Source organism: Galdieria sulphuraria (assembly GCF_000341285.1).
Source record: "Galdieria sulphuraria unplaced genomic scaffold scaf_29, whole genome shotgun sequence".
In the NCBI taxonomy this organism is placed as follows: domain Eukaryota; phylum Rhodophyta; class Bangiophyceae; order Galdieriales; family Galdieriaceae; genus Galdieria; species Galdieria sulphuraria.
Window position 1 is genome coordinate 154,831 of NW_005178446.1, and position 10,276 is coordinate 165,106.

The 10,276-nt window shown below is 37.8% G+C and overlaps 4 protein-coding genes across 4 annotated transcripts; 2 read left to right on the forward strand and 2 right to left on the reverse strand.

Annotated features, from left to right (window-relative positions):
- Nucleotides 1–3: 3 nt before the first annotated feature.
- On the reverse strand, nucleotides 4–2,400 carry Gasu_36080 (SNARE-interacting protein-like protein). Its single transcript, XM_005705503.1, has one exon. The coding sequence runs from the start codon at nucleotides 2,343–2,345 to the stop codon at nucleotides 45–47; it is 2,301 nt and encodes a 766-aa protein (XP_005705560.1). The 5' UTR covers nucleotides 2,346–2,400; the 3' UTR covers nucleotides 4–44.
- A 212-nt stretch (nucleotides 2,401–2,612) lies between these two features.
- Nucleotides 2,613–5,520, reverse strand: Gasu_36090 (endothelin-converting enzyme). The gene is made up of 10 exons (XM_005705504.1): nucleotides 5,394–5,520; nucleotides 5,098–5,340; nucleotides 4,858–5,047; nucleotides 4,649–4,806; nucleotides 4,051–4,594; nucleotides 3,566–3,992; nucleotides 3,393–3,515; nucleotides 2,960–3,341; nucleotides 2,863–2,908; nucleotides 2,613–2,814 (listed from the first exon to the last, which is right to left on the reverse strand). The coding sequence occupies exons 1-10, from the start codon at nucleotides 5,504–5,506 to the stop codon at nucleotides 2,746–2,748; spliced, it is 2,295 nt and encodes a 764-aa protein (XP_005705561.1). The 5' UTR covers nucleotides 5,507–5,520; the 3' UTR covers nucleotides 2,613–2,745.
- A 10-nt stretch (nucleotides 5,521–5,530) lies between these two features.
- Gasu_36100 (beta-1,4-N-acetylglucosaminyltransferase) lies at nucleotides 5,531–6,756 on the forward strand. Its single transcript, XM_005705505.1, has 6 exons — nucleotides 5,531–5,682; nucleotides 5,732–5,770; nucleotides 5,815–5,886; nucleotides 5,933–5,989; nucleotides 6,038–6,076; nucleotides 6,125–6,756. The coding sequence occupies exons 1-6, from the start codon at nucleotides 5,554–5,556 to the stop codon at nucleotides 6,284–6,286; spliced, it is 498 nt and encodes a 165-aa protein (XP_005705562.1). The 5' UTR covers nucleotides 5,531–5,553; the 3' UTR covers nucleotides 6,287–6,756.
- A 1,974-nt stretch (nucleotides 6,757–8,730) lies between these two features.
- Nucleotides 8,731–9,251, forward strand: Gasu_36110 (uncharacterized protein). Its single transcript, XM_005705506.1, has 2 exons — nucleotides 8,731–8,937; nucleotides 8,989–9,251. Exons 1-2 carry the CDS (start codon nucleotides 8,821–8,823, stop codon nucleotides 9,112–9,114), a joined length of 243 nt encoding a protein of 80 aa, XP_005705563.1. The 5' UTR covers nucleotides 8,731–8,820; the 3' UTR covers nucleotides 9,115–9,251.
- The last annotated feature ends 1,025 nt before the right edge of the window (nucleotides 9,252–10,276 follow it).

The following is a 10,276-nucleotide window of genomic DNA, read 5'->3' on the forward strand; positions in this document are numbered from 1 at the left end:
CTTGGTCCCCAGAAGGCTTTTCTTCAGAATGATATACAGGGCTTTTATTTATCCTTAAATAACGAACGGAACTTGTCAAACATAATTGAAGGATCCAATAAAGCAGAGCGTTCCTTAGGTTTACTTTCCGACCTGAATATATTTCCTCTCGATTCAGAAGTTGTCTTTTTATCGGGAGTTCTCTCTTTGGGCAATTCCTTCTTTGAGGCTCGATCTACGGCCACTTCCTGTTTGGAAGTTTCGTTTGGAACGTTATTCTCTTCTTGACCAGAGTAGAGAAGACGCATTGCAAGATCATCATTTTCATATGCGGCAATGATATTGAGAAAGTCCTCGGGAACCAGCAAGGATGTTCCTCCTATGTATATATCCACATCAAATTTTGCAGATATTTCATGTGCTACACGTATTTCTGAGAAACTCACACCGCCAACAAAAAAGACGATAATACTTTTTCGTTGACTTAATGTTTCACATACGTCCTTTGTGCTTCCGGCGTTTATGCGAAAGGGTTGTGAGTAGTTTTTGGGTGACCACGACAAGGCTTCTTTGGTCAAATCTCCAGTTGAGGCCTCCAGACGCGTATTTATCCCAGTTGAGGATCCGCGCCGATGACGAACAGAACCGGCTCTTGGTCTCGCTGTTTGAGTCTCGTTCAAGTTGGAATTACTAGCTTGCGCTGAGTTTATACTTGGATATCCTTCAAGACTGAGGCAGCCTTCGATAAAGTCAATGAGCAAACGTTTAAGTGGAGGAGAATATCTTGAAAGCTCGTAGACTTCCCCATCAATATATCTTTTATATCTTTTTGAAGCCTGTCGTTTCTCAAGTTTCTTTTTTATCCAACCCTTACTTTTTGATGATGAAGATGTTTCTTTCCTTTCCTCAAGTTGAAGAGATAACCAATAGTTCATGAGCTTATCAATACCTTGTATAATATTGCGAGACGATGTTGTATACGGTTTGAAAAAGTTTTCGATTTCGAAAATGGAAAAGGAAGACGTATTGGTTTGATAAGGAAGAAGAAATCTGCGAAATTCACTGGACAAATACTTGACCAATAACAATAACCGAATCCGATCGCGTTCTTCTAATGAAAAATCCGCAAGTAATGAACTTAATGTAGTAACATATTCTCTCTGCTTAACTTTTTCTCCGCTGATAGTTTTACCTGTTGCAATATCTTGTTCCACTTCTGCTATCTTTCGTAGGTTTCTTCGCTGATATTCTCGCATGCAAGTCGACATCAATTCTTGATGTAACGCATACCTTGAAAGCCTTTCTTGATATTCTGGAAACGACCTGAGAGCAGCATTCAGTTCTTTAATCATGACAGATCTATCTTGCGATTCAGATGCGCTGCTTTGATAGCATTTACTTTGTTGTAACTGTGCAGCTTTGTTGGTCGATGCAAATGCTCTCAATTCACTGTCGAGTTCTTTAATGGCATCAGCAATATGTTGGTGCCTAGTTTTCTTCCATAAGGGATCGTTATCATCTTCGAGTATGCCATGCCCTTTTTTCTTGTTTCCAACTGCGTCAGAATACTCATATTGAAAAGTGCTGCCATTACACGAGGAACGATCTAAAGGTGCGAGATCATAGCACATCGATTGATATGTGAATTCGTGCAGTAGAACTGAAACCAAGTCGCTCGGTCGTTCTAATACGAAAACAGTTGGCTCAAGTGGAGGAATAACTTTCTTTTTCGGTGCCCATTCGTACAATTGTTTTAAACGCTTAGATGTTTCAAATATAAGTTTTTTAGAAAGAAAAGAACTTGACGGGTATCGATATTGCACTTCTTCAAAACCAAAACTGTACAATAAGGTCACCAGGCGGTCCGCAACTAGAGATATCTCTTCTTCTCGGGCTTCCCTTCCTTTGTTATATATCTGCAGAATGGAGGCACTCGGTCTCTCAAGCGAAAAGACCATATCCTCTCTAGCAATAAAGTCCAAATATAGCTCTTTCAATGTTTTCACTTTGTTAATAAATGCACCTGGAAGTTGAAACTGTTGGAACACACTGTCCTGAAGATGTCTTACAAACAGAATATGAAAAGACTTGAAGTTTGCGTTACTTTCCTTCTTTAAAAGTTTCGCAGTGCGAATAGACGGATTCAATATATAAACAGCGTCTGCCGTTGGTAAATAGGTTCTCTCGGCTTCCAACTGTTCTACCAGGGAAATACCAACGCTCACAAGCTCACTCATTCTAAACACTGCTGAAACTATACTTATGGTGTATCCATCAACTATAAGTACGCTGCACGCAGACCCTTTCACTAAGGTGAAAACTTCCTCTTCTAGGCGCTGACGCACAAGTTGCTTCAAGTGGGTCATAGCCAGCAGCGTCCAATGTCGGTTTACAATTGATTTGAAGGCACTGCTATTCAATTCTAGGTGTCTTCATATTTCATCCGAATTGCTTCATCTTGTCATGTTGACACAACAGAGATTATGGAGATTTCCTATCAATAATCCATGAAAGTAATAGATGGTTCGTCATCTTTACTAGTACTCAAACATGCTAAACTTCACTGGCGTCACAAAACAATACCAAAAAGTCTTTCTCACAAGGATTTAAGCTACCGCACTAAGGATAAAGCTTTTGTGGGATTCGTCTTTATTAAAACAACAAGACTATGGTGTACGTCAAGAAAATTATGAGAAGGCTAAAGAAAGGAATATTAAGAACTATTCATTTCTTCCACTGTGCAAACCATGCAGAACAACAAAATCATTACCAAACACTGCAAGTTTGTTCAGGAGCATATATCGATCCTTTCTGACAACCAAACGCATTTGCAAACTAAAAAGGTTACAAAATTAACAATTAGAATGTTGCATTCACGCTTACTTCTTGGTATTGGGAGAGTGGTCCTTTGACACGGAACTCGCTGGGGCTATAATACTGCATGTAAATATAACATCTCAAACAAGTAAAAAAAATCTACCTGTGTGGATCAGTCTCCAATAGCATTTCCAAGGTCTCTCGGGTGTATTTTCGGCACCAAAGCTGCGCGTAGGAGACAAAAAATAGTTGCTCATCGTTTAAGCCTGGAACAAAGTCATTGCCAGAAAATTGTGTTGCAAGTCCACCAGAGAAGTATTTATACGCCTGGTAAGCAACTTTCACTCCTCCGAGGTCTGCAATATTTTCTCCAAGAGTCAAGTTACCGTTGACGTGATGCTCAGAGGAAAGTTCGCTGGGATAAAATGACGAATAAAGCTTAGACACACACTGCGCTCGTTCTTCAAACATTGTTTCAACGTCACTTGTCCACCATTCATGAAATGCACCTTTGCCATCAAACTTACGTCCTTGATCATCAAATCCTAAAAAAAAAACTATTAAATCTTGATTGCGACAGTCTCAGACATATATACCATGGCTCAGTTCATGACCCATAACACTACCGAGTCCACCAAAATTTACAGCAGCTGGATACTCTTCAGAAAAAAAGGGAATCTGTAATATCGCAGCAGGAAAAACCATTTCATTTTGAGATGCTGAATTGAGTTAAGTACAAAGAGTTATATATAACCCAATAAAAACATACGATTGTAGTACGCGTTCACGGTTTGCGGAGTCATCAGCCACTCCTTTTTATCTACAGGCTTGCCCAACTTCTGCAGCGCTTTCTTACTGCCGTGCAGTCTTATAGATAGACTATTTAAGAAAAAGTTATCATTAGAAATTTCGACATCATCATAGGTATCAGGACTTTCCGAGTAGCCTATCTTGTTATTGACTTCACGGAGCTTCTCTGCTGCTGCACTTTTGACCTCTTCACTTAACCACGGAGAGTCTCGTAAAACCACAGCAAATGACGCCTCAATCTTTCGAAGCATATTTTCCGCTGACTCCTTTCTGGACGACGAAAAATTCTGTTCGACAAAAGCCATTCCAAGTAAGTCTCCGAGTCCACTGTTGGTATAAGATAAACAACGTCTCCAACGAGGTGATTTCTCTTTCTGTCCAGCAATCTATTTCAATCATAACATAAGATAAGCTACTAAGACCAGGAAAAATACAATAAATTACCTTTCTTCCATAGAAATCGAAGTACTTGTCGTACAAACTTTCTCCCAACATACCATCGGAGACCAACGAATTAAGAGCATGAAAAGTCATATAAGCTTTGATAGTATCTACTGGAGTGGTGTTCATCATTTCACTCAACTTTGCAAAGAATTCAACACTGTCTATCACAACTATGTTGTCTATCACACTGGGATCAACACCCAAAACAGATAAATATGCTTCAATGTGCATATATTGAGGGATAAGCGTAATAGGCACTGGATTGTAAGAAATGTTTGGGTCTCTCAAATCTGCGAGAGGTCGAGAAATATTGGCAAGCACAGTCTCTAACAGCAAAATTTCATTAGCAGCTTCCTCCAAACTCAAAGAAAATATGGAGGAACTCTCTTCTGACTCATTTTTTGTGTGCAACAAAGTTGAATTGAATAAATCCTTAATATAGCTGAGATATTGCGAACGAATTTTTTTCCGTTCTGTTGATTGTTCCAAATAATATTCTCGCGAAGGAAGAGAAAGGCCTCCCTGAGAGAAATAAAAAGAGTACCTAAAATAATAGTATACAAACATCAACAATTTCCATGCTGCTAGAAATGCTTACTTTGTTGGATCCAATAAATCTTCGGCAACACTAGCCTCGAAGAAGACACTGATTTGAGCGCTATGGAACAATGCTGTCAAATTGGCAATGCTTCTCGAGTCTGAAAGATCCTTCACCAGGCTGTAGTACGAGAGATTCAAATACTGCAGAAAAGAATTCTACACAAATTTGTTCAGTAGAGCTTTTCAAACTGCTCTGTTTCAACTCACGGAATCGTCAGGCATATTCATGCAAGAATAATAAAGTTTGCCTGTTTTAGTACGTCCCATATAAAGCTCTCCTTCTAAAAGGTTTCGAAGTGTTGCTTCGATCCTTTCAGTCAAAACTGTAAAGGACTTTCCGTATGAAGACCTATCGGGTGGAATCGAAGTTCTATTCAGCCAACCGCCACACGCATATCTTTATAGCAATAAATAACAAGCAAACTTTTCCAAATTTTAAAGCTATACCTGTAAAAATCCTCACAGGGATCGATTCTTGAGTCCATCGCTTCTACTATGGAGGTTGCTAGTGAGTTTTGAGACTGGTCTTCACCTTGAGAAAATACGGTTTCACCACCGTCATCTCCAGATTCGCCACCTGTTTGTGAAGGAGAATTTTTCCAAAACCAGCCCGGAAAGGCAACAAAGATGAGTCCTGCAACTAAAAAACTGGTGCCAAATATAACTGTTAAGACGGGAAGCAATCTTTTGCTAAATAGGGGACAATCAGTTTGGGAGCAAAAAAAGACAAAACATCCACTAACATTTTACTTCTAGTGGAGACAACGTGATATGATTCATATCCCACTTCAGAAGTATCCTCTCCAAGAAGCGGAACAGTTCCGGAAGCAGAAGGTTCATCTTCCCTGGTTGACATGATAGGAAAAGAATTTAGCAATGAAGCATTCTTAAGAAATCGGTTCGATGTCACTCGATATGTTGACCCAAAACGAAGAATTTAGGTCGCAACCTCTTCGTAAAGTTTTTGTTACTGTGGGAAGTACAAGCTTTGACGAACTCATTATAACCATCAACAATCAAAGTTGTCTTGCGGTGCGTCAATAATAAACTGAGCTTGAACTCGTATTCTTATTAGAAAAAGGCTATGCACTCTCGTGGCGTGGAAGAAATAAAAGTACAGGTTAGTGTGTACTTTTTGCGGAGAACTTTTTTGATAGATTGTAGTACGGAAATGGGAAAGTGTTGCCAAGAACAAGCTACAAAGAAAAACTGAAGATGGAGTCGTTTCAATATAAGGTATTCTCCTGTTCTATTTGAAAGCTTACTCAAGTAACAACTTTAGTCGTCCATTGTTGAAGAGTTCAACTGGGCAGACCTTGTAATCTCACATGGAGGGGCTGTACGAAGTTCAATGTCGTTGTTCGTATGCTTCTAAACAGTACTGTAGGGTTCAGTTTTGGAAAGCCTACGAGCAAAAAAGAAGTTGGTAAGTTCTGCCCATTCTTGCACAAAGCGGAATTGTAAAAACGGAAAGATTATTGTTGTGAATAAGAAACTAATGGACAATCATCAACTGGAACTCGCCGAAGCCATGACAAGAAATGGATATGCCATTTTAGCTTCTACTGAGTCCTTAGTAGAAACAATAAAGAACGTGGTGAGTCGCCCTTTGAAATTTGTGTTTCTAACATTATGAAGGATTTCGAAAAACTGAAACCGCTACCTGAACCAAATGTATTCCCAGTTGTCAGTGTGCTCTATCAGGAGCTGAGTCGCTGTACTTGAATAGTAGGCTACGTTTTGAGCACGGGTGAAATTGCTGAGTAACTTGTTATAATATTGCGTTTTTTTTCAGTTTTTTACCATCGAAGTTGTATTTTTGGGTAACTTTCATGTGGAATAAGTTTTGATAGGTGTATCTCAAAGGTTTCCGAAATTTACTAGTCTTATTGATCTGCTATTGTGATGATAATAAGCGAACTTGTATTTTTTTCGAACTTATAGTTCATAATTTCTCAGGACGTAAATAGACATCTTCAAATGATTCATGTGAAGCTTTGTTTGCAAACTATTAGCTCCAAATAAGACATATGTCTCTTCTGTCTAAAGCAAGAACAGTCAAAAATTGTTCAAATGAATGGAATGATTAAAAAGAGAGATTCGAGTCGTCAACAAACTTATTGCTGACTCCATAGCATTCAATTGGGTCTTATTAAGGGAGACTGCACAGTTTTCAAAAGTCACAAGTAAGACGTAACCAAGTTTCAAACATACGAAAAGTTTACATGCTTCCAAAATATAATAAAGTAGCCATTATTTAGTTGAGAAACCAAATTTATTGCAAACTCAAGAAACTGTAACGGACTCTATGAAGCAGTTGAATTCCAAAACTTTTAAAATAGGGATAATCAGAGGCCTTAAAAAGCATTTTGAATTCCATTCAAAATTTTTTTGCCAAGCAGCATTTCCAAGTTTCTTTCACAAAGTATAACAAGTTCACAATTATCAGGTACTTTGAACGAACCACCTCAAATAGACATTCACTAGATTGATAACGACTCTGATTACCCCTTCACTGAAAACATTGAATCAAAATTTTGCATCAACTATAATAAGCATACAATGAATGTAATCCATTGCACTGGATAAGACTGGACCAGGAACAAGAAATTTCTTTCCTTCCTCTACATTATCTGACTAGCCAAATCCCTTCGACTTCCAACTTCCTTTACAAGCAACTCCAACAGTAAGAACGTCGGGTTCAAAGGCAAAGTGTAACTTGAATAAAATATAAGGACTATTCGAAGTGGTGTCCATTGCAATGTAAACCTTTTCAAAATTAATAGTTTCTCTAATCAACTCATTTCATTGATATACAACTATGAACGACAACATAGGTAATTTCTTCTTGGATATTCGCAATCGTAAAAATTTTCAACTTATACGACAGGCATTGTTGAAGCTCTAGTGGCTCTTGCCATAATATCCATGTTGACTTACAAATTCTGATAATATACTTCAAGAGCCTTATAAGTATTAAAAACTACGATAAATTTCATCGTTTGATTAAATGACAACTCCAGTCGATGGTTCAGCTATCATCAAACATACGAGAGAAGATTACTGGGAATCGCAGTTTCTGTCCAGGAATGAATATATAAGAATCTTCCAACAACATGTAGAATACCATCTTGGAAGAAATAGAGTCAACAAAAAGACAACAGGATAGTAGGGTTATCTTTGAAACTCAGAATCCCTACATTTAGGAAAAGCGCTGATTGACTATTTTGAAAGCCACTGCTAGAGAGAACGCGGCCTTAAGTAATATCATACATAACAGGATGACAAAGTGATTTTAATATAAAACGACTCTTAAAGGCTTACATGTACATTAAGGCTTACGTTAGAATTCTGTCAGCAACCAACAGTCAGTATTTTATAGCCTATCAACTACTTGTAGCAAAAGGAAGGACCTACAATTTCAGCTCCATCCAAATCTCCATTTGCCAGTGTTGGCACTTTAGTCAACTAGTTGTCTCACAAGTTTGTTTATTTTTATCGATAATTGTTTCAGAGCAGTTTTGCGTATTTATTAGCAGTTGATAGTCTAATCTTGTAGTCTGTTGTTGAGAATCAGTCTTTGAGTTATTATTTCCAAGATATTCTGCAAGAAAACAGTTAGACACTCAGTTGAGTCTTTTGGTCAGTACACAGAATTATATCCGTATGGTAGTTTTCCTTGTCTTCTAGATGACTCTTTTCAAGATGGAAAACTCGGTCTGTAGCTTTGCAACGGGTTCTGGAGTGCAAACGATATTTGCACTTTTTCTAAACCAAATTCATTTCTCAGGATAACGTAGTAAGGTATTTTTAATGATTGTTTATATTGTTGTGCTTTTAGATCAATTCTCTGTTGATTCGAGTATGTCTTTTGAAATATTATTTGCGGGGTCTTGGAAAACGATACCCATTAGGTTTGACAGTTTATGAAAACGAAAGCTGAATAAACTTGCTTTTTGAAAGCGCAGAAAAAGTTTCAACTCAAAATATACTCACCTTGTTGGGAACCATGAAATAAAGCAAGCAAAAGCACTGTTGAAAACTTGGTTGTGTTCACCTGGGTAAAATGTTTTGACGATGGCGACTGTAGCTACTAGTCCGTTTTGAAAAACGCCTTTGTCTTTATGAATTACTGGGTTTGCTGAGGGTGAAATATGTCTAAAACGATATATGAATAGTAAGAGTGATAAAGTTGGAACTAGTATCGATAGTGTTTCTGAAAGGCATCTATTGCAAATCGTCTTTGGTCCTTATATAGTTGGAAAGGAGGGTAACATTAGTAGTACGGTGTGAATGGGAAACAAGGCGACTTGTGTGAAACAGTATTTGCGTGTCAAGAGTGCTGCTGATCCGTTTTTTTCCCAACACACTGAAAGTCATGCTGTTGAAAGTGGTGGTAGTTGTAGCTGTCAAAAAGTGAAAAGGAGACACAACATTTTGTGCAAACAGGTTGCGTTTGGATAGTATACAAAGCATCTCTAAAAGAAGCTCATGAAAGATTGGTTGAACTTCTACAATGTTACACAAGTGCACGCATTGATATCATCGTTTCCGACTAGAGTTTTTGGTTTGACTCTGAAGATAAAGTCCGACTTTTGGTAGATAATTCCTAAAAAGCATACACAGACGAACAGAGTGGTTTGCACATTGACACGAACCCTAAAACATTTTTCTATTATCGCAGCAAAATCAAACCATTCGCCACTACTTGGAATTCAACCACATGAACAACAACAACAACAAATATGAGCCCGAGCCTAGTACAGTATGGCAGAGTCATCAATTCTACAAAGAGAATGACTTGTGTTTCTATCTTTTACCGTTTTCTTCGTTGTTGGCTTGACTGGAGAATTGCAACTGTTTTATTTACTTGGAATTGTAAACAGACAACAACAACAACAATAATAAGACAAAGTTATAGTTTATTGGTTAGTAGTACATGGAATATTAATAATAGTTTTCGTCATAAAAGTACGGATTTGACCTATTTTTTACCATAAAGGAAAATTGTATTGTTGACTTCACAAAATAAAAGGGCATTATTTGCACACTTACGACTATTCCTGCACATTACTATCAGTAGAACTACATACGGTCCTGATTTTGAACAACAAATAGAGTATCGAGTTGCTTTACTGGTCGATTTTCGATTTTCTTGTATCTGTTTGAGAAAAATCTTCATCTTTCGATTCTTGAAACGAACTTATTTGTTACCTCATGATAGTATGATGAAGCAACTAGTCGTCATTTCATTTTTGAAAACGCCGACGTACAACCTTTCAGAAGCTTTTTTCATTGGAAATCCCGATCACAAAGAATCTCTTTGTCCCATGATAGTTGCATTGCATCTGCAGGGATGGGTAACTCCAAATGATCAATTCGAGACAATTTCGTCAGTTGAATCAAGTAATCTTTCACAAGTGAACTTGCAGTATCATGAAAGTGTACAACATACTGTTTTCTGTGATCTAGAATCTACTACTGATTTATCTTGATATATTGTATTGTTCTTATGTCGAAACTACACCTTTTGACTATTTATGCTTCAGAACAATTCCATCTTACTTGTTCGACCCTAAGACCAGCTTCATATGGAGTAGTCATCTAGCTGATAAGGATAAGATGA

Bases quoted from the DNA above. Each gene is read 5' to 3' on its own strand.
- Gasu_36080 (XM_005705503.1), bottom strand. From the start codon at position 2,345: ATGACCCACTTGAAGCAACTTGTGCGTCAGCGCCTAGAAGAGGAAGTT.
- Gasu_36090 (XM_005705504.1), bottom strand. From the start codon at position 5,506: ATGTCAACCAGGGAAGATGAACCTTCTGCTTCCGGAACTGTTCCGCTT. The intron at 4,807-4,857 runs GTGAGTTGAAAC...AAATTTGTGTAG, and splicing joins TGAATATGCCTGACGATTCC to AATTCTTTTCTGCAGTATTT. The intron at 4,595-4,648 runs GTAAGCATTTCT...CTATTATTTTAG, and splicing joins GATTTATTGGATCCAACAAA to GTACTCTTTTTATTTCTCTC.
- Gasu_36100 (XM_005705505.1), top strand. From the start codon at position 5,554: ATGTCACTCGATATGTTGACCCAAAACGAAGAATTTAGGTCGCAACCT. The intron at 5,771-5,814 runs GTTAGTGTGTAC...GATAGATTGTAG, and splicing joins TGGAAGAAATAAAAGTACAG to TACGGAAATGGGAAAGTGTT. The intron at 5,990-6,037 runs GTACGAAGTTCA...ACAGTACTGTAG, and splicing joins TAATCTCACATGGAGGGGCT to GGTTCAGTTTTGGAAAGCCT.
- Gasu_36110 (XM_005705506.1), top strand. From the start codon at position 8,821: ATGAATAGTAAGAGTGATAAAGTTGGAACTAGTATCGATAGTGTTTCT. The intron at 8,938-8,988 runs GTGTGAATGGGA...TTGCGTGTCAAG, and splicing joins AGGGTAACATTAGTAGTACG to AGTGCTGCTGATCCGTTTTT.